Below are 26,264 nucleotides of genomic sequence, written 5' to 3'. Positions count from 1 at the left end.
TAGTCAGAAAACAAAAACACACCAGTGTAATCTGTATTTGGGTCTGGTTTGTTTGTGACTAAAATATACAGCTATCACAAGTCGAAGTTACATCTCTAAATGCCCATAAGCGGGACTATATTTAGGAAAAACATGCAACATTAGAACCACGTGTGTGATCAAAGCACATTTCTTTTTAGGATTATGGGTGGCTTTCATTATAGATTATGTAACGTCAGATGTGGTGGCAGATTAGCTGTCCCACTGCAGTCAAACGAATGGTCTTAAAAAAAATGACACAAAGGGCCAATTGCTGCATTGCGAGTGCGTCTGTGTCATAAGCATCAAGTCAGTACACAACAAAGTCTACAAGTTTGCAAGCGTAAATCTAAATGTGGCTTTCCATTTCTAGCCTCTGTTGTCTGCAAGCAGTGATGAAAGACTTGTTCAAACTGATTTCAGCTATAAGGCGGTAACCATTATAGCCATAACAGATGAGAGCCCCTAGTGCATGAATGGTCTGCAATTCTGAATGAGCAGGAGCATTTTGCTGTGTTACCTAGCAACAGGGAGACTGGGAGCCTCTCTAACACGGATAGAGATGGATGCTTTGTATTTTCCCTCATGCTCTGCTGGGGAGCAGGGTGAGACAGAGGCGCAGTAAAGAGAACGCACGCAGGGAGAATGGAGGCGGACATGACGAACATGTGAAGGTTTACTTGGTTTAACAATTCTGACAGGGATTAAGATAAATACTGTACAATAGCACTCTCGCTAGTATTGTCAATCAATCCAAAGTCAAAATTGATTAAAAATTGACTGGTAATTTTACCAATCAGTAAAGATCGCCACACGTTAGGCCCCCATCTAGTCAGCTTTACTGACACTTCTACATTTTTTCAAATAGCACAAGTGTTTTTAATATTTGTCAATTACCTAAAGGAAATCAACGTGTCCGATGTGTCGAAGCCATGAGAACATTTTTAATGTAACAAAAACAAGAACAAAAAAAAAAAGTGAAATTTTTTCAGGAGGATTATTTTTGTCCTCCAACACGAAAGCATTGCTTCTTGATACAAGTTGCTCGCATTGCACACTTCAGGTTCCTTCCTGGAGCAACTCATGTATTATTCTGACTGATCAGACACACTGAAACTCATAGCTGTGAAAGAAAAATGGAAAAATAGTAGCCTTAACAAAAGCATGGTACCTGCATTCTGATACACCATGTGGACATGGAAGTAAAGAGGTTTTGGGCAAAATTGTACCTTTTCACTGACACGGTCAAACCGTTTATCATATACTGTATTTATATTCCTTTCAATTATCACTGAACTCAACTAATGATTCAATGTCATCTATTTGAGGTGCACTTCCTCAAGAGACAGTTATTAGTCTGATCTTTGTTTTGACTGCTCCTCAGCGTATTAGTTTGAAGGTTTTCATACTGTATTTATATTATAGAACTATTATTATTATTATTTCAATTCCAAAATAAACTGCACGTGAATGTATCCATCCATTTTCATGGTCATGGGTGAGCTGGGGTCTATCCCAGTCAATTGACAAACAACCAATACTTAGACTCACACCCATAGGCAATTTAATTTTCAATTAACCCAGTGGTTCCCAAACTGTCTCTGCTGGGGCCCCCTTTGATTCATAAGATTTTTTTGGCATTTATTTCACACATTGCAATAATTACAATGTGTGAAATAACTGCAATGGATATATTACCATGTAATTAATACAAACCTCACCGTTTTTTGAAAAGGTGAACTGCCATAAATTGCAGGTTTAAATAAGCGTAACTATGTAATTATGTTCAGTGTAACAGGTTTTGTTTTTTAAATATTCAACATTGCTATTAATGCAATGTTTTCACAGCCCCATGTGACTCTATTGGCAGAGTTACAGAAACCAACAGTTACCCCCCTCAAAGGGTGGGGTAACTGTTAATTGTTTTTTTTTTTTAAGGATTTAAAAGTTGAACATCAGTCACACAACTCAAATCTACACTTCTAAAACACAGAAAGCCTGTGACCGGAGAATATAATGTACAACGTATATACAAGCAACCATTCATAAACACTTTGCAATATATCTATGTTCATCTGCAATTCAATATCTCGCCTCTAGCACAAAAGTCAGCTGAAATTCAGCTCCAGCTCACTCGTGACCCTAATAAGGAAAGGCAGTATAGAATATGGATGGATGGATGGATGTTTACAGTATCAATTTGGATAATTTATATTGTACGGAGGACGAACGGATAGCCAAGGACGGGAAGGGGCTAGTTTCAAAACACAGACAACACATTCTGAGTTGTACTGTATTTATCGATTAAAGTTACAAAGAAAATAAAAAATAAGAGATTTGGAATTATTTTGAATGTGAAATATAAACTGAAAATATCTAATGTAATTAAATATTTTGTCTGTAATGTATGTAATGAACATTTCATTTACAGTATATAATTGGCCCACTGACGGAACGGTGTGGCCTAACATGTTCATTGCTTGACCACTTTAAATCACATACAACAACGCCTGATGATTCTGTCAAGGTTAAATATTAAGCTACAGTTGCAACTGAGGGTTGAATTTATGAATCCAGTATGATAGCAATGGTGGTAAAAACAGCCATGTTACTTGTAGTTAACGGTAAAAATACAGTCTCACCAAATAGACGTGATCTTCATCCTGGAAAGCACAGAAGAGCTGTGGGATCCAGGGACTGCAGTTCAAAGACAGAACTCTTCGCTCCTCTTCATGAAAAACCACCTGAATCAAATGGGGTGCACAATATGCAAGAAATCAAATAAGCTGTATACATTCATTTCAAAGGGGTTTAAATGAAATGTAAAACCTTTAATATTGTATAACGTCAAGCTTTTATGTGGAGCTTTCATTTAATGCAGATATTTCAAACTCAGGCGCGGGGGCCAAATTTGCCCCACGATGTAATTATATTTGGCCTGCAAGACCATATCAAATGTGTATTAGAGCTGGCCTGCCAGTATATAGCACATGCGCCACTAATATTACAATTTCCAGAATGCTTTTTTTAGTGTGTTAACCCATCAGTCTAAACCGGCGAGCGCCCCTTCCCTTTCTGTTGCTGTCGTTAGCAACTGTGCTACCAATCTTCTTGGGCAAATTTACACTTCCCCTTCCCAAAAATGGCCACGCAAAAGATGAAAAACAGTTAACTTCCAAGACAGGTGGGAGGCAGATTATCTGTTCACTAAAGTAAAAGACAGACCTGTTTGTCGTGTGCGGCGCAACGGGGCTGTAACAAAGAAATATAACATAATTGAATAAAACATTTTTAAAACGCCCTTTATCAACTCCTAGGCAGGGACTGTTTATATAGTTTGACGTTTGGGTTTTTATTGAAGGACATTCTTGTTTTTTGGGTTGTATTTTTGTTGGCCTTTGAAAAAAGATTTACATAAAAAAGAAAGGTAGTTGGAGATAGATAAATAGAAGATAGAGAGACAGAATAATTCATGTTATCTATTTAAATACAACACAACAAATACCACTGATGTCTTTTATCGCAAATTTGATTTCTCAAGTGTTTATAATATTAAAGTTTGTTTATTCCAGATTCAGTGTTTAAGCAAAATTTAAGTTTGTTGTCATGATAAACTTTAACGCTACATTTTTGCAGAGAAGGGAAACATGCACATCGCAGTGATTTTTCATTAAATATTGAGTTTGGCCCACGACATTGTCCAAATTTTTTATTTTGACCTACCGTGAATTCGAGTTTGACACCCCAGATTTAATACGTCAATAACAGACATCTGTTGCTTGAACAAGACATTTCTTGCACATTACTGCAGTTGCTCATTTATTGCTCACTTCTCGTCCTGTCACAATTCATGTAGTATTCTGTCTGCGATCTGTTGTGTTAGTCACATACAGTGAAATGATGTGTTTGACTCCACAGCCTCCTCCAGTGGGATTTTCTTTGATTGCAACAATTGAGAAAAGTAGTAGTTAAAATTGTCCAAATCCTCATAATTTCAGCCTCTCACCAGTAAACATTCTCAGTTTTCTGTAGTCCTCAATGAAATAATACTGATTATCTGTGTTTAATCAAAATAAGACATTTGCAAACATCTGTTTCTACTTTGAAAAACAATGATCGATATTTTCCCCTTTTTTTCTGACGTTTTTCTGACCAAATGAGTTACTGAATAATAATCAGTTTATGTTTGTGCATTTACTGCACTGTCAATTTGAAATAATGTGTTTTTGAATAAAGGTATGGAAATATTTTTTTTTAAATCTGATTCATCGAGTAATCACAAAGAAATTGACAGATTAAAGGTGAATCAAAGAGGCCAAAAACTGTCTTGTACATTTGACACACCACAGAGAAGAGTATTGTGAATTTGTTGACAATTCGAACAATGAATGAATGAATGAAAAAAGGCAAACTATTTGAATTTTGAAATCAGGCTGGTGGTCAAGAATTAAGACATTCTTTCAGCTTCCAGACACTGTGGGCATGTCGCTGAGTTTCAGCTGTCAATCAAATACGTATGGTCCCTCACTCATGGCACACTCTTTCATTGCACACGCTCTGAAGGGCTGCAGAAAAGCAGCCTCTGAGTCCCAGCGTAATGACCAGCAGCCACACCGCCGGGACAATTTTCACTCCCTTGCCTGCGTTGAAAATCAGCAGGCCTTTTAATTGTGCTGCTTTGGCCGACTTTAGTCATCAAATGTTTTTTTTCCCCCCTCCTCGCCCCATGAAGTGCGGCTGGCAACTACATGGCTGAAGACCCTAACGCCGTTGCGCTGGACTGGAAGGAGATAGAAATCAAAGTGTTACATTTCGTGAGTGGCAATTGTGAAGAAGGACCCATTCATTTTCAGTTCTTTATTTATAACAATTGAACAATTTCAAAATTGTAGAGGTAAATGTGCAGACATTCCTGGAAGTAAATTTAACAAATAAAGTGCAAATGGATGTGCAAATATTTATAAAGTAATATAGTATAAACATCTTTACTGGAGCAATGCTTTGGAAAATATGAAATGTGGTTCCTCATTGTCTGAATCCTATATAATGTCCTTGGGGATTTTCCAAATTACATACTGGCGATAGGCAGAATTGTCTTTTGTTCTCTCCAGGGTCACAAAGGTCATCAGCTCATCGGATGTCATTCCACATTCGTCTGGCTAGGCGTAAAACTCCCTCGTCCAAGATGGTGTCCATGAGGTTTGTCATGTTTCTGCAGTTATGGCAAACACCATTGCATTGATCAGGGGCTGAAGAGTTGGAGGAGCTTCCCCATATGTCTCATGGTGGACGTCAAAACATGGAGCTAGGGTCACGTCGCAGAAATTTCTTTATCACAATTTGTGATTACTCTAAAGTCAGTCTGTCAACTCTCTCCTGTAAAGCAGGACATGGTGATTAGATTTTGTTTGTCAAATTGGCTTTGTGTTGTTACAAATATTGCATCTTTTCCCTCATACCCATCCTATCAACAAAAAATAATGAATAAATACGGTATCTTTTTTTCTGTTTTCTTTCTTGTACACATTTTGTACATTTACACACAGGGGTGTTAAACAAATTTTTGTTACGGGCCAAATTGTAGTTACGAATTCCCTCAGATGGCCGCTATGACTGGAAATAAATGTTTAATTGGCTCATCATATTACCTATACATACACAACAAATTGAAGGATAACTTGTTTTGAAAGCAGAAGTCAAGGATAATAGTATGTCCAGCTATTCGTCAAGTTACTGTAAAAATGGGTTTGGTAACAAAGCTTTTGCGACAGGTCAACATTTTGTATATATGAAAATGTGGAAGTTTTGGTACAATTTTTCGCAAGAATCTACATTTCTAAATATAATCTCATGAGACAGTTTTCCACTTATATTCAATAGGACAACATCTCTTTATTTTTACTTACCGGTGAACAAGACGGGATGAAAATGGCAAAGTAGATGATACAAGATGACCACGGTAAAGCCAGTTGGTGACTTGCGCGTGCACGCCTGCGAGGGACTTGGATTTGGCCAGAGGGGAGGTGGAGGGAGTACTGAACTGAGGCTACATTCAAATCTTCAACACTACACACTGAACCTTTAAGTGAATTGTTCATATGGTACATCTGGTGTTTCTGATGTCGCAGAAAGTTGTATTCATGATTCTATGAATAATCATTCCACTTTTCCTCCTTGCCATCACTGGCACCCTACTTTGGTTGCGTCACAAAATCCCATAGAAAAAGCAAAACATTGAAAATTAAGTTTAGTTTAACTTTTGAGGCACATTTTTCCAGAAAGTTGTGCCTCAAACGTTTTGTGGTATTTGACATGGTTCTATTGTAGTTTTTTGTCAGAGTTAATGGGCTTAGACCAGAACGACTGACATTCAAACAATACTATGAAGACATTTATCACAAATTGCATTTAGTTGCAAAGCACTTAATACTAGCTGGTAGATGATTAATAATCCTCTTTCCATAGCGGTAGAAATACAGAGACAGCAGATTTTTCACTCATAAAAAAATAGCAAAAATATTGCAGTGTGGGGGAAAAGGAGGATGGAGATTACTTTTTAAGAAAACATTCATGCTTCTTAGAAAAAAGTCATATTCATCCATTTCACCATACAGTCACCATCCTGAAAACTACTACTGACATTCTTCAGCCCAGCAGTGAAAGGTTGACAATTTCTTGCACTAATGAATGTGTTTTTCATTGCAACCATGGAGGAGGAAGAAACTACATCAGGATGAATGAATGATTTTATGACCAATTTTGACCAAAATTGAGGACAGAGCATGTTGTCATGATGAAAAATGTCTAATTGAGCTATATAAAGAAAGGTGAAAAATCACATTAAAAACAACGAATTATAGTTCAGTACTTACATTTTCTTGAGAGCGTAAAACTGTCTTTTCCATGACTTTTAGGGCACAAAAATCCCCTGTTGCCTTCTCCCGTACCACTTGGACCTTGCCAAAGCGACCGCAGCCAACCACAGCGCGCACTTCAAAGTCGTGAAGGCTGGGCTGCAAGGCCTGGAGCTCAGAGATCACCTCTGAAACTGCCAACGCACACAAAATCAAGGTAATCAGTGTATTGGCAATTCATTAATTGAATAATTTAAATCTATCGGTGTCAGTGTGAGTGTGAAAAGTTGTTTTGTCTATGTCCACTGCAGTTGGCTGGCAAACAGTCCAGGATGCCAGATTAGCATCTGCTCCATTTGCACACTGATTGAGGAGTATCTGTAACATTTGCACAACCAACATTGTCCCAGATGATCGCACTACTCGTCACTTTAAACCGCATACACTCCTTGAAGTCTCAGCGCCCTTTGCACAATGGTCATTGCACCGGACTATTGCAATATGAGTCATTCGAACTGCTCTAAGTGCTAGAGGACTCTGCATCTTTTTGCACAATTGTTTTTTTCAATGTCTTTATGTCTCCAAAGTGTTCTGTAAATTGACTGTCTGTTGTACTAGAGCGGCTCCAACTACCGGAGACAAATTCCTTGTGTGTTTTGGACATACTTGGCAAATAAAGATGATTCTGATTCTGATGTACCCAGTCTCTGGCCCAAAGTTACCTCGGACAGGCTCCTGCTCACATGTGACCCAAATGAGAGAAGCCCTACAGAACAGCATTTCCAAAACTTTATTGAGCCAAGGCACATGTTGTCCATCCATCCATTTTGTTTACCGTTTATCATCACTAGGGTCGTGGGCGTGCTGGAGCCTATCCCAGCAGTCTTCGGGCGAGACGCGGGGTACACCATGAACTGGTCGCCAGCCAATCGCAGGGCACATAGAAACAAACGACCATTTGCACTCACATTCACACCTATCGGCAATTTAGAGTCTTCAATCAACCTACCACGCATGTTTTTGGGATGCAGGAGGAAACCGGAGTGCCCGGAGAAAACCCACCCAGCCACGGGGAGAACATGCAAACGCCACACAGGAGGGGCCGGGATTTGAACCCCGGTCCCCAGAACTGTGAGGCAGATGTGCTAACCAGTCACCCACCGTGCCGGGCACATGTACATTTGCAAAATCTCACAGCACAACTCCAGACAAATGTCACAAAGAGCATATTCCGGATACTGGAATAATGATGATCTTGTCACTCGTTCGTCACAAATGTATTGACTTTGTGTGAAATCTGGGCCTGTTTAATTCAACACAAAATGAATGTTCTGTTGTATGAATGGCAACAGGTAGATACACAGGTTCAATTTACTTTCTGCTATTCTCGTGGAAGACCATTTCATTGTTCAGCCTGTCATTATACATTGCTGGTATAAATACATGAGCAAAGAGACATTACTTGGAGCAAATTAATATTTATTTTTGGACCAATTAAATTAAATTAGATAATTTCCTACGTGTCACTGATGGTGCAGGCAGCGTGGGTTCAGTTCCCACTCAGTGACGGTCTGAATGGGAGTGCGAATGGTTGTCTGTGTCTATATGTGCCCTGTGACCGACTGGCGACCAGTTCAGGGTATAGTCCGCCTTTCGCCCAATGTTAGCTGGGATAGTACTGCCAATGTCAGTCTAACCTGCCCAGGACCCGGGGCCTTTAGAATTAGTGGTGCTAGCCGATGTAACTTAAACTATACCAGCAATGGCACTGTTTCTTTAACCAATCATCAGATTCCAAATTCATCCTCGCAGGCCTTAATGCCGTCAGCATTTTTCCATCCTTTGATTGGATGGTCAGAGTGGCACTTGATTCAACCAATTTCGACGAGCAAAACACACCAGTAGTGGTCTGCACTCATTTACTTTTAAAAATCTGCATTTCTGGTGAGTATGAGTCATTTTATTTAAATTTTGCAGGTTTGCGTCATGTTATTGGATAAATATTGATTCTGAACGGCTTCAGATGATATACATGATGCACAGCACAGTTGGATGCTGTTATGTTGCGTTGCGTTTTTATATAGTACTGATGGTTTCTACCACTGTGACGTGATATGGGTAGGAGATTGATTAACTCCACGAAAGGCCCAGGAAACAAATGCATGACCCGTCACTGCAAATACAGGATGACAAAACATGGTTAATGTGTAACATGCTTACATTTGTTGACAAAGTTGGCCACATGGTGTATTTTCATGAGCTCGGGGGATTTACACTCTTGGTACAGTAACAATAGAGAGTCCACAAACTCCTCCCGACCCAAGGAGCATCCTCCCTGCTGCCCACTCAGGCTAACTCGACCCTGAGGAATACAAAAAAAGAAAAAGGACGTTACCTCATGGCAGTCGATTGTTTTAGTGCATATTCATATTTCCTGGGCAGTTAGGGTATCTGGGTAGTTCGGGTTGGGGGCAGACGACGTGTACCTGAAACAGCTGGTTGAGTTTCGAGCTGCGAATTGTGATGGGGTCCGAGGAGGTCGGCCGTGTTTTCAGGCTTCCCTGGCTCACGTATGTGAACTTCAACATTCTTAACAATAGAACCTGATCGAATGACACACAGAGACGAGGTCTATAGTTAAATGTGACGATTAGGCTAATTAACTACACCGTAGTAGAGCATAAAAGTAGATAAACGAGGGGTAGCGAATGATGTAAACATAGCATGCTAAGTCTAGTCTCAATGGGCTAACGCGTTTGTTTGCTACCTAAAAATGAGGATGACTTTCGTCACCATTTACACCCACAGACATCCAACTCAAAACTTGGGACTACTTACGCTACTTCCATGCAAGTATTCCGCCTTTCGAATAAATTACAAAGAAACTTTAAAATATAAAACGGCCCGTTGTTTCCATCACCGCTTCCGGTCAACTTTCAAATTTTGCGCGATCCCCTCCTGCTTCGATGAGACGGCATGTGATTGGTTAGATCAGTGTTTGTGGGCTATGCTCATATTTTTAACCAATCACATAGACTTTTCCTTTCGTCTCACAGTGTAAAGATTAAGTAACAAACTGACGTTCGGTCATCATATATATATATATATATATATATATATATATAAATTAATTTGTCTTTTCCTAACTTTGTCAGCATAATAGTTTTTATTTTCCTTTTTTAAATTCACCACTGTACTTAAATTTATGATTTTGATTGAAATATGTTGTTGCACTTAATCAATTATAATAATTAATTATAATAATAATTAATAATCATAATAATCAGAATCATCTTTATTTGCCAAGTATGTCCAAAAAACACACACGGAATTTGTCTCTGGTAGTTGGAGCCGCTCTAGTACGACAACAGTCAATTGACAGAGAACACTTTTGAGACATAAAGACATTGATAAAAACAGTCACTGAGCAATAAAGGGTTGCTAGTTATCTGGTAATGCCGGTACAATTTTTATTTTATTTTTTGACAATTGTGCAAAAAGATGCAGAGTCCTCTCGCACTTGGAGCAGTTTGAATGACTAATATAGCAATAGTCCGGTGCAATGACCATTGTGCAAAGGGCGCTGAGATTTCAAGGAGTGTATGCAGTTTAAAGTGACAAGTAGCGCGATAATCTGGGACCTCTCTCATCAAGGCTCTTCGTCCCCAATTGCTCAGTTTGGCCAGACGGCCAGCTCTTGGAAGGGTTCTGGTCTTCCCAAACATCTTCCATTTAAGGATTATGGAGGCCACTGTGCTCTTAGGAACCTGAAGTGCAGCAGAATTTTTTTGTAACCTTGGTCAGATCTGTGCCTTGCCACAATTCTGTCTCTGAGCTCTTCAGGCAGTTCCTTTGACCTCATGATTCTCATTTGCTCTGATATGCACTGTGAGCTGTAAGGTCTTCTATAGACAGGTGTGTGGCTTTCCTAATCAAGTCCAATCAGTATAATGAAACACAGTTGGACTCCAATGAAGGTGTAGAACCATCTCAAGGATGATCAGAAGAAATGAACAGGACCAGAGTTAAATATATGAGTGTCACAGCAAAGGATCTGAATACTTACGGCTGTGTGATATTTCAGTTTTTCCTTTTTAATAAATCTGCAAAATTTTCAACAATTAAATTTTTTTCTGTCAAAATGGGGTGCTGTGTGTACATTAATGAGGAAACAAATGAAATTAAATGATTTTAGCTAATGGCTGCAATATAACAAAGAGTGAAAAATTTAAGGGGGTCTGAATACTTTCCGTACCCACTGTATACAGCGGCTGAAATAGGTATTTAACATCACTATTTTTCTCACTAAATATACTTCCAAAGGTGCTATTTACCTGAAATTTTCACCAGATGTTGGGAACAACCCAAGTAATCCATACATACAAGGAAAGTAGAACAAATAAGATCATAAATTAAGTTGTGTGTAAAAATGTGAAATGACACAGGAAAAAGTATTGAACATATGAAGAAAGAGAGATGCAAAAAAGGCATGGAAAGCCAAGACAACACCTATAATCTATCAATAATGAAACAGCAATCCAGCCCCTAGTCATTGCAAATAAACATCAGATGGTTCAGTCCTAATTGATGGCGTACAAAAAGGTCTCATTGCCAGGGTGTGAGTCAAGACACATCTCATGATGGGTAAGAGCAGAGAACTGTCTCAAGACCATCGCAAACTAATTGTTGCAAAACATAACGATGGCATTGGTCACAGGCGCATATTTAAGCTTCTGAACGTTCCAGTGAGCACAGTTGGGGCCATAATACATAAGTGGAAAGCCAATCATACCACCATAAATTTGCCTCGATCAGGTGCTCCTCACAAGATTTCTGACAGAGGAGTGCAAAGAATAATCAGAAGAGTTGTCCAACAGCCAAGGACCACCTGTGGAGAGCTTCAAAAGACCTGGAATTAACAGGTACTGTTGTCACAAGGACAATATGCACGCTCACCATGCAAGACCCCATTGCTGGAAAAAAAAAAGCATGCCAAAGCTCATTTAAAGTTTGCTGAACAATATTTGGACAGCCAGTTAAATACTGGGACAATATAGTCTGGTCAGATTAGAGCAAAATTGAACTGTTTGGATGGCATAATGCACACCACGTTTGGAGAAGAAATTGCACTGCACATCACCCTAAAAACACCATACCATCAGTGAAGTTTGGAGGTGGGAACGTGATGGTGTGGGGCTGCTTTTCAGAAAATTGTACTGGTAAACTTCACATTATTGAAGGAAGGGCGAATGTACCGAGACATTCTTGACAAAACCTGCCGCCATCCACAAGGATGATGAAAATGAAACGAAGGTGGACTTTTAGCACGATAATGATCTAAAACATACTGGCAAGGAAACTCTCAATTGGTTTCAAAGGGAAAAAAATAAAGTTGCTAGAATGGCCAGGCCAATCACCTGACTTGAATCCAATCGAAAATCTATGGAAAGAACTGAAACTCAAGGTCCATAAAAGAAGCCCACGGAACCTTCAAGATTTGAAGACTGCTTGTGTGGAGGAATGAGCTAAAATCAAACCAGAGTAATGCATGTGACCAGTTTCTCCATACAGGAGGCATCTTGAAGCTGTCATTGCAAACAAAGGCTTTTGTACAAAGTATTAAATAAATACCAATTGGCGTGTTCAATACTTTTTCCCTGTGTCATTGCACACTATTACGCACAACTTCATTTCTGAACTTATTTGTTCTACTTTCGTTGTATCTATGGATTACTTGGGTTGTTCCCAACATCTGGAGAAATTTTCAGGTCAATAGCACCTTTGGAAGTATATTTAGTGAGAAAAATGGTGACGTGTTAAATACGTATTTCAGCTGCTGTATGTATGTATATATATTATATAATGTATATGTATATACACGCTCTCTCTCCCTCTATCTATATATTCGTGTGCTGTGGGAGACCATCAGGTATGCGGCGGGAAATTATGTTAATTTAATTGGTTCGAAATATTTATTTCCCCTGCGTAATCGATCTTTGTTCAACCATCTATGTATGCATAGTGTAGTGACAGGCAGAACAATTAAAAGCTATTCTTTTAGATGGCAAAAGGTACATCATTGACCAGTATATCCAATTGTTGTGCTGTTTTTGTTTGATGGTGTGCTGTGAGATTGTACTAATGTAAAATGTGTGGTTTGGCTCAAAGGCCGGAAACACTGACTGCAGTTGATCATATTGTCCATGATAAACGACATGCTATATCATGCAGTCAATCAAAAATCAAGGGGAAAAATAACTTTATTTGTGGTAATCACATATGCATGTTTCATCCTTGTAGATGCCAGTAATTAGTTATTGTCATATAACAGTGGGCAAGTAGGCCTAGGCTTGTCCCAGGAGCTGTAAGATGCTGGACGTATGGCATTAGGTTAAAGGCTGGGTTTGTGATTTGGGATTTGGAGATGGTTTGGGGATGGGAGTAGGGTTAGGAATAGGATTGGGGTTGGGAGTGGGGTTAGGGTTGGGAGTAGGAGTAGGAGTAGGAGTAGGAGTAGGAGTAGGGGCAATGAAGCACCCCCTCTTGTGCCACTGCATGTCCCTCACACGTCGGACAGACTGGATCTGAGGCGCAGTGGCTCCCCAATCATTCCAGTGCTTAAAGTCTCCATGCTCAAACACATACTGGCGTCCCCTGTAGCCCGGGTACACGTAGCCCACCCACCTTAGGAGGAAAAGTACAGTGGACTGAATAACAGCTCTCAAACGATAAACCAAACAATGGCAGTAGCATTTTAACCATGCAGATGATATCGAAAAGGCAGGAGATTGTATCTTACGTGCCGCTGATGGCCTTAGCACTGGCCACACGATCCTGGAAACCATAAGCCCACAGACTGGGAACATCATCGTCAACAATCTCCATTTTCCTGCCCTCAAAACCTGCATTCTCAAATAGGTGGAGTTTGTGATCTGCATTGTCCTAGAGAGAGACGCACACTTGTATTTCCTGTTGAATTTGTTGATCTTGCGATAATAATGGTCATTATGAATACAGACCACTTTTAGGGGCCTGAAAGAGCTCAAACAGTAGTGACTCTGGCAGTTGGTCCAGGTGCTCCAGCGGGGATACTCCCCCTTCTCCAATACAAACCTCTCCCCTGCAAAGCTTGGATGCTCAAAACCAATCCATCTGAAACAGGAGAGAGAAAATACTTAAGAGATTCATCTATGGGTTTTTGGGTGTCTTTATTTTTCAATGGAGACACACAGAATCACTCACGGTCCAGATTCCACAATGATGGAGCCAACTTTCTGTGTCCTCTCTAGTACATCTTTACATTCGCCAGACAATGCCACTTTCTTTCCACGGAAGTTCTCAAACTCAAAAACTGCCAACTATAACACAAGTATTAACAGGAATGACCAGGTCCCTTTTGGTCATTCATATTTACTCACGTTTGTGTCCTTGAGATACCTTATATGAGGCTCCAGCTCCTCCTTGACCCTTCTCTGCAGGGAACTGATCCGGGCTTTCTTGTTGATCTGTCATGTTCCTTAGTTTGGTGCTATACAATTTAACATTTGAGGTGTCTTTAAAAATATTATAGACCAAACAGTACAACTTACACACCTCAACTATTGTAGCCTACCAGGCTCAATTCACATATATTATTCTTGCATCAACTCATTTCATTGCATTGTACAGGGAAGTGACAATAACAAGTATTATATGTTATATTACACTATTGATAGTCATTTTGAGGATCTAAATTTAGCTAAACAGTGGTGCTGTTTCTACATGAACATACACCACTGTCTGCAACATTTGGGCCTGCTGCTCAAGCTAACGAGTTCCAACGTAAGAACTTTAAAAAATTCTGCCTTTGGAGACTTATTTTTTTAAACACAGTCCAAGAGGTAGTAATTTAACAATACTGCGTGCTTATTATTCTGATTGAAGACCTTTTCTAAAGGCAGCATTTTTGATACAGCTCATGCCTTGGCTCTCATTAGGTTGTTAAAAGTGGTCATAATGTTGCAGCTTAGTAGTTCAAAATTACACATTAATAGTACATACTGTGTTTTGAAGCAAGCATTCTGATGCAGATAAGACAGAACTAGTGAGAAAGTAAGAAAATTTTGCTCGTGCCCTTGGTCATATTTATTTATTTATTTTTACCTGGATGGCTTTTGTCAGTGCACCTGGTACAAGCCAATCTCCCCGTCTTCCCCTTGTTCTTGTCTTTCTTGTCAGCCTGTCTTAGTGTGAGGGTGTGGCGGTCTGGTGAGCAGTTCGTGGAGGCCAGGGGGGTATTTATGGTTTATTTCTGGCCACAGCAGCAAAAACCCTGTTGATGCAGCAAGTCTGTCGCACCCATTGTGTCCATCACACTGCTTCTCAATAAGCTTGCCCTCTGTCCCTGGCAAATGCTGCCCAGCTCGGCCCGTGCTGCTATCCTGACCATGCACATGCTCTGATTGCCAGCCAGCCAGGAGAATGAACTGAGATCAGTCTCACTCACAATTATGGACCCCACCCAGCTTCCTTGCTTTATACCCGTCTCCTTCATATCTGGTTCTTAACCTGGTGTGCTGCTTCTCTTACAATGCCAACTTCTTTCACAAGGTTTAATTTAATCAGTTGACATCATTATGTGTGTGTTTTTGCATAAACAGCCACATGCACTCAAATACATTTCATACTGTAGAAAAGCTTTTAATAAATTGCAACACATTGCAAATTAATGACTGGTGGTCATTTTTTTCATTAGAAAACAAAGGCTCTTAAAAGTATTCACACAGTGCGCTAGCATAAAAGCATTCCTACATTTCCTGCATACTTGCTGATGTTATCATGAGGCATTTGGATGACTTTATTGTATTCTGAAAGGGAGAAAACTGATTGTCTGATCATTTCTATTGCATAGAGATATATACGGTGTGTACATAACCATATTTCTTAAAGTGTAAAGAAGATTTACTTTAAAGAGATCATTTTATGTTCAACTAAAGACAAGGGGTGAGCCATAATGACTGGAACATGTGAGTGACTATAAATTGGCTTCAAAACAGTCTATTGGCATCAGACCTGGTCAATAATAATTGACAAACACCAACAACGAAGAACAAAGTGAAAAAATAGTCAATTTATGTCTTTCTCTGCATTATGTTGATGATCACTAGTTGACAGTATTAGTTTAAACATGTACTTGGCAATAGCATAAAATGTCACAAAGCCTTGGCAAATTATTTACAAGACAAAGTTTTCAATGACTCATGTATTCGGCCTGAAAAGCCTGAATACCATTTTGCATATTTCAGATCTGGTTCAAATGTACAAATCAGGCACTCAAGGTGCAAAATATAGACCTTGGTGAGGTGTCTCTTGGAACAAACATCTGTCATGGATGGATTCTGCACGATAGCATGGTGGCTCCTACAGGGAACACAGTCCAGAGATGACATTGATTTACTATGATTCATATACATTGATTACAGTTTATTTTTAAGACATATAGAAAATATCCTGAACGTTGAAAAATGGATTAGATAACTAAACTGGAAGTGAGGACCAAAGGGACAACTGCAGGAATGAAAGGGGGTGACGATTAAATTGACCATAAAGTATACACTATATACTAAAGCAGTAGTAGACACACCTTCAACCAATCATGGGTTGCCCTAGAAACCCTTATTCTGGTTTTCCACTGAATAGTACCAGGGCGGGTCAGTGGTAGTTGATTTAAAGAGATACATGAGTAGCAAACAGGCTAACAAACAACAACAGTTGAGGAGAATGAGATTATTTTGTAAAGACGTTTAAAACGTAAATAAAAAGAAAATACAATGCTTTCCAAATCCCTTTCAACATGTTCATTTGAATACACTACAAAGACAAGATACATATTTAATGTTCAAACTGACAATCGTTATTGTTTTTGTTGTTACAAATATTCTCTCATTTCTAATTTGATGCCTGCAACATGCTCCAAAAAAGCCAGAAAAAGGGAAAGACTGGGAAAGTTAAGGAATACTAAAAAAAACACAACCAACAACACCTGTTTGGAACATTCCGCAGGTGAACAGATTAATTGGAAACCGGTTAGTGTCATGATAGGGTATAAAAGAAGCACCCCCGAAAGGCTCAGTTGTTCACAAGCAACGATGGGGCGAGGTTCACCACTTTGTGAACAACTGCCTGAGCAACTAGTCGAACAGTTTAAGAACGTATTGTATTGACTCAGTATGCTGGGAACCCTGGCTAACCTGGTACGAGAAACAGTACCTGGTTTTGCAGTTGCAGAGCACTTTAGCCCTAATAGTTTTCTCTGACAAAAACTTGCCTGGCCCCAATTATACCAGTTGCATACACTACTCACAAAAAGTTTGGGATATTTCGCTTTTGTGTGAAATTTCAGGGTGAACTTAAAATGCACTATAACCTTTACAGGTAAACTAAAATGACCTTCTGTAAACCTTTGAATGCGATTATTCAATTGCTCAATGATTCAGTACTTTATGCACAACCTGATGCTCTTTAACAATGGGCGGAACGTCAAAATTCAAAGCAGGTGTTTGATCCATGAATGGATCAATATATATCCTGGTTCAATTCAACTGAGCCTAGCGTGTCACAGAGCATCATCAACAAGTTGACAAAGCTATAGAGAGACTGGAGGAGTCACAGAAAGGGTCAACTCTTGATCAAATGCCTGCTGTGAATTCTGCCAAATTCTGAAATTAAGTTCACCGGAAAAGGTTGTCGTGCATTTTAGGTTAATCCTGAAATTTCACCGGAAAGAGGAAAAACATTGTGAGTACAGTGGGGATAGGGACCAAGCCCAACCACAAATAGCGGAAATCTGCAAATAATTGACACCCGTCATAATGTCATTTTGGGAGTGGGGGGGAATTCCATGACAATGACACCACAGTTGTAGTTTACTGTAAAACTAAACATGCAACAGAAATAGTTGAAAGTTTTGTGACGTTCTACTTTTTTTTTTTTTTTTTTTTTTTTTAAGCTTACTGCAAATGTGTAGCTCGATGCATACATCGCAACACACTGCCCCAAGGTGGCTAAGGTAACTGTGGGGGTGGCATTGGGTCCCTGCGGCCCCCAGCGGATGGCCAGTTGTTGGGGCGCCTTGGTGGGGCCGGCGGACCGCCCTGGGTCCTTTAGTGTGGGACGTGTCCCGTCCACTGGGCTGCTCTCGGTGGACCCCTGCAAACGCTCCCGCCTTCGATTGATTGGGTGGGGTCTTCAGCCTCTGCGGTGCCGGCCCAGCAATTACAGGACACTTCTGTCAGTCTTCGTGCATGTAAAACAGTGTCAATTCACTTGCATGTGTCCGCAGGCACACGCCCGAGGAACTCTTTCACTGGGTGTGGGGCCACTCACTTATTGCGACATATAACTCATGAATATGCGAATTGATTGTGTATCCCCTCACCCATACCCGCGTCCTATAGACTTTTATAATTTACATAATTAATGCTACCACACTTCAGTTGTACAGCCGGGTTCACGACCCTTGTCCGGCATGCTTCTTCTCCTGTCCTTGTCCTGTTCCACCTTGTCCTGTCCTTCCCTCACAGGGTGTAGCACTACAGCCCCATGCAACACTCATTTAATATTTCATTGTTGTAGATAATGTAATGACTTACTTTTCTCATCCTGTTTACAATTAGTGCTTTGTCTTCGTTTCTCTCGCCCCTCTAGAAACCTTGTTCAGTTTGACACTGATTCTCAATAAACTTCAATCATAATATTAAGAAACCACAGCGGAAGCTTAAAAACTCCACTGTGACACAGTAAAGCTGTTCCAGCATAAAAAGGATACAGATCCTCCATTCTGCTTGACCTAACAGCCGAACAAGACAAAAAAAAATAAAGAAAAGAAAAGATTTTCTGAAATGTGTTTCACAATTTGTTATATTGTTTTGCACTTCAAGGCCACCGTACGTTTTCCCCCTGGTGGCTGGCTGACTAGGTTGCGGGCACAGTGCCAAATGAAGCACTTTTCCATATGAAGCAGTGCCCTGGTAAGGTTTAAAATAAATAAATAAATAAATTCTACAAAAAAATAATCGCAGACGATCAGGCTCATTTCATCGTTGCAGCCAAAATCGCGAGCATGATTAAAATTCGATTAATTGTGCAGTCCTACAACTATGTATAATTGAGTTTTCAAAATAAATAGTCCAGTTTTAGCTAACAATCTTTTTTTTTTTTTTTTTTACCCCCCCCCCCCCCCCCAAAAAAAAAAAAAAAAAAAAAAAAAGTCGAATCGTGACCTTGGTGTATTGTTAGGCAAAACAACGACAAAAAATGAACACTGAATCAGAATTTTTAATGACTATGGCAAGATGCTGCCCCGCCGTATTGACAGCCCCCAATTTGGCTCGATTCACAAGTGCATTTGCATACTTGTACAGTAGCTTCCAAATCCTGTAGATTATTATGAATCACGGATGAACATAGCCTTCTCCCCTGAGATGATTATCATCACGGAACGAGGCGCCCGTTGGCCGTGCCCAAAGAGTTACATGGATGTTCAAGAGGGCGACCGCGGCAGATTGAATGGGAGAAAGTTGTGCAAGATGAATTCATCACATCGTGGCAGAGGATTGCTAACAGCTAACCAGCGGCCAATGTTCTCAGCCAGCGTGAATTGATTCATTTTACAGCACCAAGACCGTGCAAAACCGACAACAGCCATGATACGGGGAGGGATCCTGGTTAAAATAAGCCATTTTAAACTAAAATGAAGCGTTTTGGCAACCTATTAGGGCTAACCTTATATTTTTTAGACCTCCAGAAATGCTTGAATAAGTGAGGACATGCCACCAATAAGGGTTGGTTCCCCCCACTGGAGGGGTTGTGGAAAGGAGAGTGCTTGGGGAAAAAATAAAAATCTGCGAATGTGTGCATCCACGGGTATGTGGGCGTCCACTGTACTGGTGCATAGTCTGTTCAAGGACAGGTGTCCCAATACCTTTGTACATATAGTGGAAGGCGGAAAACAACACAGCAATATGTATTTCAGCCCTTAATAATGATAATAAATATAACTGATATTGAGTGTCCAGGATAACAATATATATATATATATATATATATATTTAATTGAGTCCCGACCTGCCATATGCTGCTCAGCTACCATTCCCCTTCGTGTTGACTGATACGCTTCTTAGACTTCAACTCTGTCAGCCAAGCCGGAGAGACCGCACTGAGAAACACAGGAACATTTTGTGAAAAAAAAAAAAAAAAAAAAAAATTATTTGCACAGCACTAATCTTTTGTTTTCTACTGCTGTTACCCTCCATCTGTGGCACCTATGGGTGGAAGTACTCGTGCGGCTCCAGCAAGCTGGGCAGGAGAGCGGGGAAGCCGAGGCAGCTGGGAGGAAGATGGCACCACTTCATCATTTGGACTTTCCTGGTCTTCTTCAGTCTCCTGTCGTCCTTCTGCTCTCTTTTTGATCTGAGCCTGAGGGAGCGTGTTAAGTACAGTACCATGACACTGTAATGTCTATTAAATAATCCAAAAAAACATACCGTAGGTCTAAATGAGCTCTCCTTTAACTTACAATGAGCGTTGATGGGCTCATGCCATGAGACACAGGGATCTTCCTGGAGACAGAAGGAGAAGAGACGATCCTTTGCTTTGGCTCCTTCTCCTCCGAGTCAGACTCTCTTTGTCCTCCATCTAAAATCAACAGCAAAGTTGATACATTAGGACAGTGGTGTCAAACATACAGCCCAAGGGCCGAACCGCCCCATCAGAGGGATAGAAAACACATGCAGGGCTATTTTTCAATAAAATTAACTGTTGTTTCTATTTTTTTTTTCCACTGGAGGGCACACTGACGGCCACTCACCACTTAAACGACATTCTGAAATTGGCTGCTACTAACGATTTGACTCCTGATATTGATGCACTTGTGAAGGCTAAAAGATGCAAAGTTTCAAGAGCATAGAAAGCACAAAGTGGTGTGAAAAAGTGGTTGCCCCGTTCCTGATAAATTTTTCTGCACGTTTGCTACACTTAAATGTTTCCCATCATCAAACAAATTTAAATATTAGTGAAAGACCACAAGTAAACACAAAACGCATTTTTTAAATTAAGGCTTTTATTAACGGAGAAAAAATATACAAACCTACGTGGCCCTCTGTGAAAAAATGATTGCCCTCCTCAAGAGGAGACTGAAGGGAGAAGCCCCCAGAAACAAACAAGAACTGAAAGAGGCTGCAGTAAAGGCCTGGAAAAGCATTTCAAATGAAGAAGTAAATGGGTTACAGGTTTGATGCAGTTATTGCAAGTCAGGGTTATGCCACCAAATATTCAATGTTATTCACTTTAAGTTATTTTAATTATGTCCATTCCAATACTTTTGCTCACTTGAAAAGTGGGTGGCTTCAAACAAAACGTGCTCTGTCCTGGGTTGTTTAAGACATTCTCTACACGAACGACTGCACCTCAGCGCACCCGGCTGTCAAACCCCTGAAGTTTACAGATGACACCACTGTCATCGGCCTCATCAAGGACGGTGACGAGTCTGCATATCGACAGGAAGTGGAGCGGCTGGAGCTGTGGTGCGGCTGACACAACCTGGAGCTGAACACACTCAAGACTGTAGAGATGATCGTGGACTTCAGGAGGCATCCTTCGCCACAGCTGCCCCTCACGTTGTCCAGCTGCCTTGTGTCAACCGTCGAGACCTTCAAGTTCTTGGGAATTACAGTCTCTCAGGACCTGATGTGGGCGAACAAAAAGGCCCAGCAGAGGATGTACTTCCTGCGGCTTCTGAGAAAGCACGGCCTGCCACAGGAGCTGCTGAGGCAGTTCTACACAGCAGTCATCGAATCAGTCCTGTGTTCTTCCATCACAGTCTGGTTTGGTGCTGCTACAAAAAAGGACAAACTCCGACTGCAACGGACAATCAAAACTGCTGAAAGGATTGTCGGTACCCCCCTACCCACCATTGAGGACTTGCACATTGCCAGAACTAAGACAAGGGCGTGCAAAATCCTCTCGGACCCTCCGCACCTCGGTCACCAGCTCTTCCAGCTCCTTCCCTCAGGTCGGCGCTACCGATCAATGCAAACTAGAACTAGTAGACATTCCAACAGCTTCTTCCCTCTTTCGATCAACTTCTTAAACAACCTAACCTATAATTCCATTACAACAAGCTGGCAATTTTGTGACTTGAGTTTGTTGTCACATTTCTGTGGGGCCAATTATACATTACTCGTGGACTAACTGTAGTAGTCTCGCCACACTGCACTATTTGCATATCTGTTGTTGACCAATACTGGCCACTAATGCCAGAGTAGCATCTGTTCCATTTGCACACTGACTGTGCAAATGTTGCAGATGCTCCTCAATCAACATTGTCCCAGATTGTCGCACTACTCGCTTGAAGTCTCGGCGCCTTTTGCACAATGGTCATTGCACCGGACTATTGCTATATTAGTCTTACGATCTGCTCTAAGTGGTAGAGGACTCTGCATCTTTTTGCACAATTGTCAAAAAAAAAAAAAAAAATGTACCGGCATTACCAGAAAACTAGCAACCCTTTATTGCTCAGTGACCGTTTTTTTTCTTTTCTTTATGTCTCAAAAGTGTTCTCTGTCATTTGACTGTCTGTTGTCGTACTAGAGCGGCTCCAACTACCGGAGACAAATTCCTTGTGTGTTTTTTGGACATACTTGGCAAATAAAGATGATTCTGATTCTGACATCTAGATGTAAATACAATGAAAGCTGGAATTCTGAACTTTTGTGTCATATTCATCTTTTGATCTGAAACTCAAATGTGTTCAGTTTAAAATAAAAACAAAGGAATTGACCTTGCCGTTCCAATACTTTTGGAGGGGACTGTATATGGAAAATTAGATTAAGGATGACCTGTGGTGTCGCAAGACCGCCAGTCTGGATTCTCTGTCAAAGTTGGATGTGAGCGGCTTGAGCGTGATGGACGTGATCGTCTGCGCCTCTTGCCCAGGTCCGCCCTGGATTTCTGTGCACTGGTGTCAAGAAGAGGACTGGTGCTCTGTGCAATGAAATACAGAATGTTGCAATCGGTAGGAACTGCATACATTGGAATCTCTGAAGTTGAATGCTAGAATTTGGATTTAAAAAAACACTTCTGAAGTTTAGTGAGCATCTGAGAATGAAATCTGCACGTGACTTTCTTTTTCTTTGTTTTTTTGTGGCAAAAAAAACTAGACAGTTGTGTCGCAAGTGCACCCCAATATGCGCTAGTCATGCAAGCAATATTACTGCTTGCATGACAACATCGCCTGTAAAAGGCTTTATGATGGAAACAGACCGTGGAACTGATTATTTCAAATTTTCCGTGTTGGAAAAATTAGTTAAAAATTTGAATAAATCAGATCGATCAGTGTCTGGGTTTGAGCGCAGAGGTTCCACTGTACAATTTGTGTACATGCAAAATGATACACTACAAGGTTGTGTTTTTTGTAAATCCAATTACTGAATGGTTAAGGTGTGTAAATAGAGTCACCACCAACCTCGGGGAAAGGAGACAGCTCTGGTTCAGTTGCATCAACATCTTCAAGCGAGACCTCAGGAAATGGATCAGTGAAAGACTTCGGACTTGGTTGAAAATCAGTCCTTTAAAAGCAGTCAGGAAAATATTAAGAAGGCTCCCAAACGAGAAACCTCAAGTAATTGTTGCAACACAGTCACGTCATTCTTCTTTGTATTTATTTTTATGCATTTATTTTTTAATCAAAACCCCAAACGCTTTCTCAATTCCTGTGTTGTGCTGTTAACATCTTGGTACCACTAGAGGGCAGCGGGAGCTTAAACGTAAAGGGAGTCATTTTTGTGCTTCACAAATACATCTAAACTTTAAGTTAAACTTTGCTACTTTTTATAATATTCTATCATTGCCAGTTCGCCAGTGAGTTAATATCAAGTTCATTTCATATTAATGTCACATTGCAGTCAAGGTAACACCATATATAGGAACAGAAGCGTACAGTTCAGCATCAATGTAACGTACGTTAAGTAGAGCCATTTATTACATTCACAGTCATTTATATTGTATGAGGCAACAAGTTCATCCTACCTATCAATTTTAGATCTCCAATCATACGCTGTATGCTGCCTGTCTGACTCACAGTCTATCAAAGCATCTGTGTCTTCACCATATGTACGATAACTGCTGACAGGATCCTGAGGGACACAGAAAAAACATTTGTATATAAAGTTACGTCATCTGTGTTTGTCACATTCTGATGATATGTACAGTCATGTCAAATTGAATGAGAAAACTGTGAGCAGAGCAAAGATCAGACTACAGAGGGAGAGAGGGCCAAGGAGCAATCAAGCACGTGTCTTTTAATAAGCTGTTCAAAGAGGTGAGGCGGTGCTCACTAACACCATGAGCATGTGTTTGCAGGCAAATGCATGCACGCACACACACTCACACACGTATGTGCACATTCCAAATTAAAGTAACCTTTCAAGAAGTACGCCCTAATGTTGTGCTGTCAAATACTGTCCCCTAGATACAGAAGAAAACACCACCTATCCTATATATATTGTATGTTACCATGCCAAAATGCAATGCAAAAGTATACTTCTTATTTTAACATTAGGGAACTGCCACAAGGCTTCTTTATGCCAGATACTAGCATTCAAGATTTCAGCCAGCAAGAAGCATGTTAGCATTTTATCTACAGTATTTTGCTACGAGGAATAAAAGAAAACATATCAGGGACTGGCCATACTCTTTCTACTATTAAAGATACAAGCATGCCAGATGGTAGCATTTTCTCCATCCTCATTAAGCTTTTGAACGTAGTCTTAAATAAGACTGATGTATCGTGACAACACAACCAATCACCGGTGCCGTGTGTAACGTTTGATCTGTACCCGGCCCACCTTGCAAAAAGACAGGACCTAAATGGAAACGGACGACAGCAGTGCAAAAGATGAATGCATGCAGACTGAGATAATAAATTCCTAAACAATTTAAAATTCCAACCAGAAACCAAAAAGGTGCCAGATTCAAGGAAAAGAGGCCACCCAGATTATTTACTTACAGACCCTTTCCAAAAAATTGGAATATCATGGAAAGCTTTATTTCCATAATTCCATTCAAAAAGTTAAACTTGCATAGATTATAGATTCAGGGCCCACAATTTAAACAATTTCAAGTATTTATTTATTTTTACATAATTTGGGTTTCTAGTTCATGAAACCCACAAAATCAGGAATTCCAAAAATTAGAATTCTGTGAAGAAATCATTTACTTCTCAGTTTTTGTAGAAAAAAAAGAAGAAATAAATTGGGGTCACATTAAATCAATCAAACTATGGTACTTTCAAAATAATATGTTATTCTTCAATACTTGGTTGGAAATCCCCTTGCTTTAATCACTGCCTTAATGGGTCGTGACATTGATGCAATCATCCTGTGGCATTGCCTGGGAGTTATGGAAGCCCATTTTTCCTTGATGCTTGCTGTCAGTTCTTTGTTTTTGGGTCTGGTGCCCCTCATTTTCCTCTTGATAATACCCTATAGATTCTCAATGGGGTTTAGATGCGGCGAGTTGGCTGGCCAGTCAAGCTCTGTGATGGCATGGGCATCAAACCAAGTTTTGGTGCTTCTGCCAGTATGGGCAGGGGACAGGTCCTGCTGGAAGATGAAATCTGCATCTCCATACAGATTCTCAGCAGAAGGAATCATGAAGTCCTCTAAAACATTCTGGTAGACTGTTGCGGTGACCTTGGATTTCAGAAAGCAGAGTTTACCAACACCTGCACTGGACATTGCACCCCAAATCATGACTGACTGTAGATATTTCACACTGGACCTCAAACAGCTTGGGTTCTGTTCTTCACCCGTCTTCCTCCAAACCCTCGGACTTTAATTCTCAAATGAAAGGCACGCTTTACTTTCATCGGAAAAGAGGACCTTGGACCACTGGCCAACAGTCCAGTCATTCTCCTTGGCCCAGTTGAGACGCTTCAGACGTTGGCTCAGGCTCAGAAGTGGCTTAACGCGAGGACCCCGACATTTGGAGCCCATCTCCTGGATGCGTCTAAATGTGGTGGTTTTTGAAGCGGTGACTCCCGCCTAATTCCACCCTTTCTGGATCTTTGCTCGATTCTTGAATCTTCTCGGTTTGATAATCCGCTGAAGCCCACGGTCATCTCTTCCGTTGTTTCATCTTCTCCTACCAAATTCTGTCATTCCACTAGACTTTCCATTGATGTGCTTGGACTCAGCACTCCTTAGCTATGAACTTTTGTGGCTTACCCATTCTATGGAGGGTGTCAATGATGGTCTTCTGGCCAGTTGTCAAGTCTGCAGTCTTCCCCATATTAAACCCAACTGAGACAATTGAATCAAACTGAAGCAATTTAATGACACCTGGGGAACCCTGTGC

The 26,264-nt window shown here is 40.5% G+C and overlaps 3 protein-coding genes across 13 annotated transcripts in view; all 3 read right to left on the bottom strand.

Annotated features, from left to right (window-relative positions):
* LOC133408433 (myosin regulatory light chain 2, ventricular/cardiac muscle isoform) overlaps positions 1-9,808 on the bottom strand; it is a 63,856-nt gene extending 54,048 nt beyond the window's left edge. For all 11 annotated transcript variants that reach the window (XR_009769306.1, XM_061687359.1, XM_061687362.1 and 8 more), the window contains exons 1-5: positions 9,711-9,808; positions 9,359-9,475; positions 9,093-9,234; positions 6,891-7,066; positions 2,661-2,762 (exon numbers count right to left, since the gene is read on the bottom strand). Coding sequence is in view for 10 of the 11 variants with exons in the window: in XM_061687359.1 (XP_061543343.1) it covers positions 2,661-2,762; positions 6,891-7,066; positions 9,093-9,234; positions 9,359-9,460 (522 nt within the window). In the remaining variant the exon portion in view is untranslated. The remainder of the gene's footprint in view (positions 1-2,660; positions 2,763-6,890; positions 7,067-9,092; positions 9,235-9,358; positions 9,476-9,710) is intronic.
* A 3,378-nt stretch (positions 9,809-13,186) lies between these two features.
* On the bottom strand, positions 13,187-14,470 carry LOC133408261 (beta-crystallin B3-like). The gene is made up of 5 exons (XM_061686889.1): positions 14,310-14,470; positions 14,115-14,230; positions 13,892-14,024; positions 13,672-13,814; positions 13,187-13,556 (listed from the first exon to the last, which is right to left on the bottom strand). Exons 1-5 carry the CDS (start codon positions 14,382-14,384, stop codon positions 13,259-13,261), a joined length of 765 nt encoding a protein of 254 aa, XP_061542873.1. The 5' UTR covers positions 14,385-14,470; the 3' UTR covers positions 13,187-13,258.
* A 1,002-nt stretch (positions 14,471-15,472) lies between these two features.
* The window catches only part of tnks1bp1 (tankyrase 1 binding protein 1), a 30,422-nt gene continuing 19,630 nt past the window's right edge, over positions 15,473-26,264 (bottom strand). The window contains exons 4-10 of the mRNA XM_061686887.1: positions 23,937-24,043; positions 23,374-23,476; positions 22,748-22,892; positions 20,428-20,546; positions 20,158-20,327; positions 19,977-20,067; positions 15,473-16,271 (exon numbers count right to left, since the gene is read on the bottom strand). Of these exons, the coding sequence (XP_061542871.1) occupies positions 19,995-20,067; positions 20,158-20,327; positions 20,428-20,546; positions 22,748-22,892; positions 23,374-23,476; positions 23,937-24,043 (717 nt within the window). The 3' untranslated portion in view covers positions 15,473-16,271; positions 19,977-19,994. The remainder of the gene's footprint in view (positions 16,272-19,976; positions 20,068-20,157; positions 20,328-20,427; positions 20,547-22,747; positions 22,893-23,373; positions 23,477-23,936; positions 24,044-26,264) is intronic.

This window comes from Phycodurus eques, chromosome 10 (assembly GCF_024500275.1).
Source record: "Phycodurus eques isolate BA_2022a chromosome 10, UOR_Pequ_1.1, whole genome shotgun sequence".
Taxonomy (NCBI): Eukaryota; Metazoa; Chordata; class Actinopteri; order Syngnathiformes; family Syngnathidae; genus Phycodurus; species Phycodurus eques.
The sequence above is the reverse complement of the archived record's forward strand: the minus strand, read 5'-3'. Positions and strand labels throughout refer to the sequence as shown.

What these genes read in the sequence shown, in the direction of transcription:
- LOC133408261 (XM_061686889.1), bottom strand. Translation starts at nt 14,384, where the DNA reads ATGACAGATCAACAAGAAAGCCCGGATCAGTTCCCTGCAGAGAAGGGT. An exon ending in CTTTCAGGCCCCTAAAAGTG is followed by an intron (nt 13,815 to 13,891) that starts GTCTGTATTCAT and finishes GTCTCTCTCTAG; the next exon opens with GACAATGCAGATCACAAACT. An exon ending in GCTAAGGCCATCAGCGGCAC is followed by an intron (nt 13,557 to 13,671) that starts GTAAGATACAAT and finishes TTTCCTCCTAAG; the next exon opens with GTGGGTGGGCTACGTGTACC.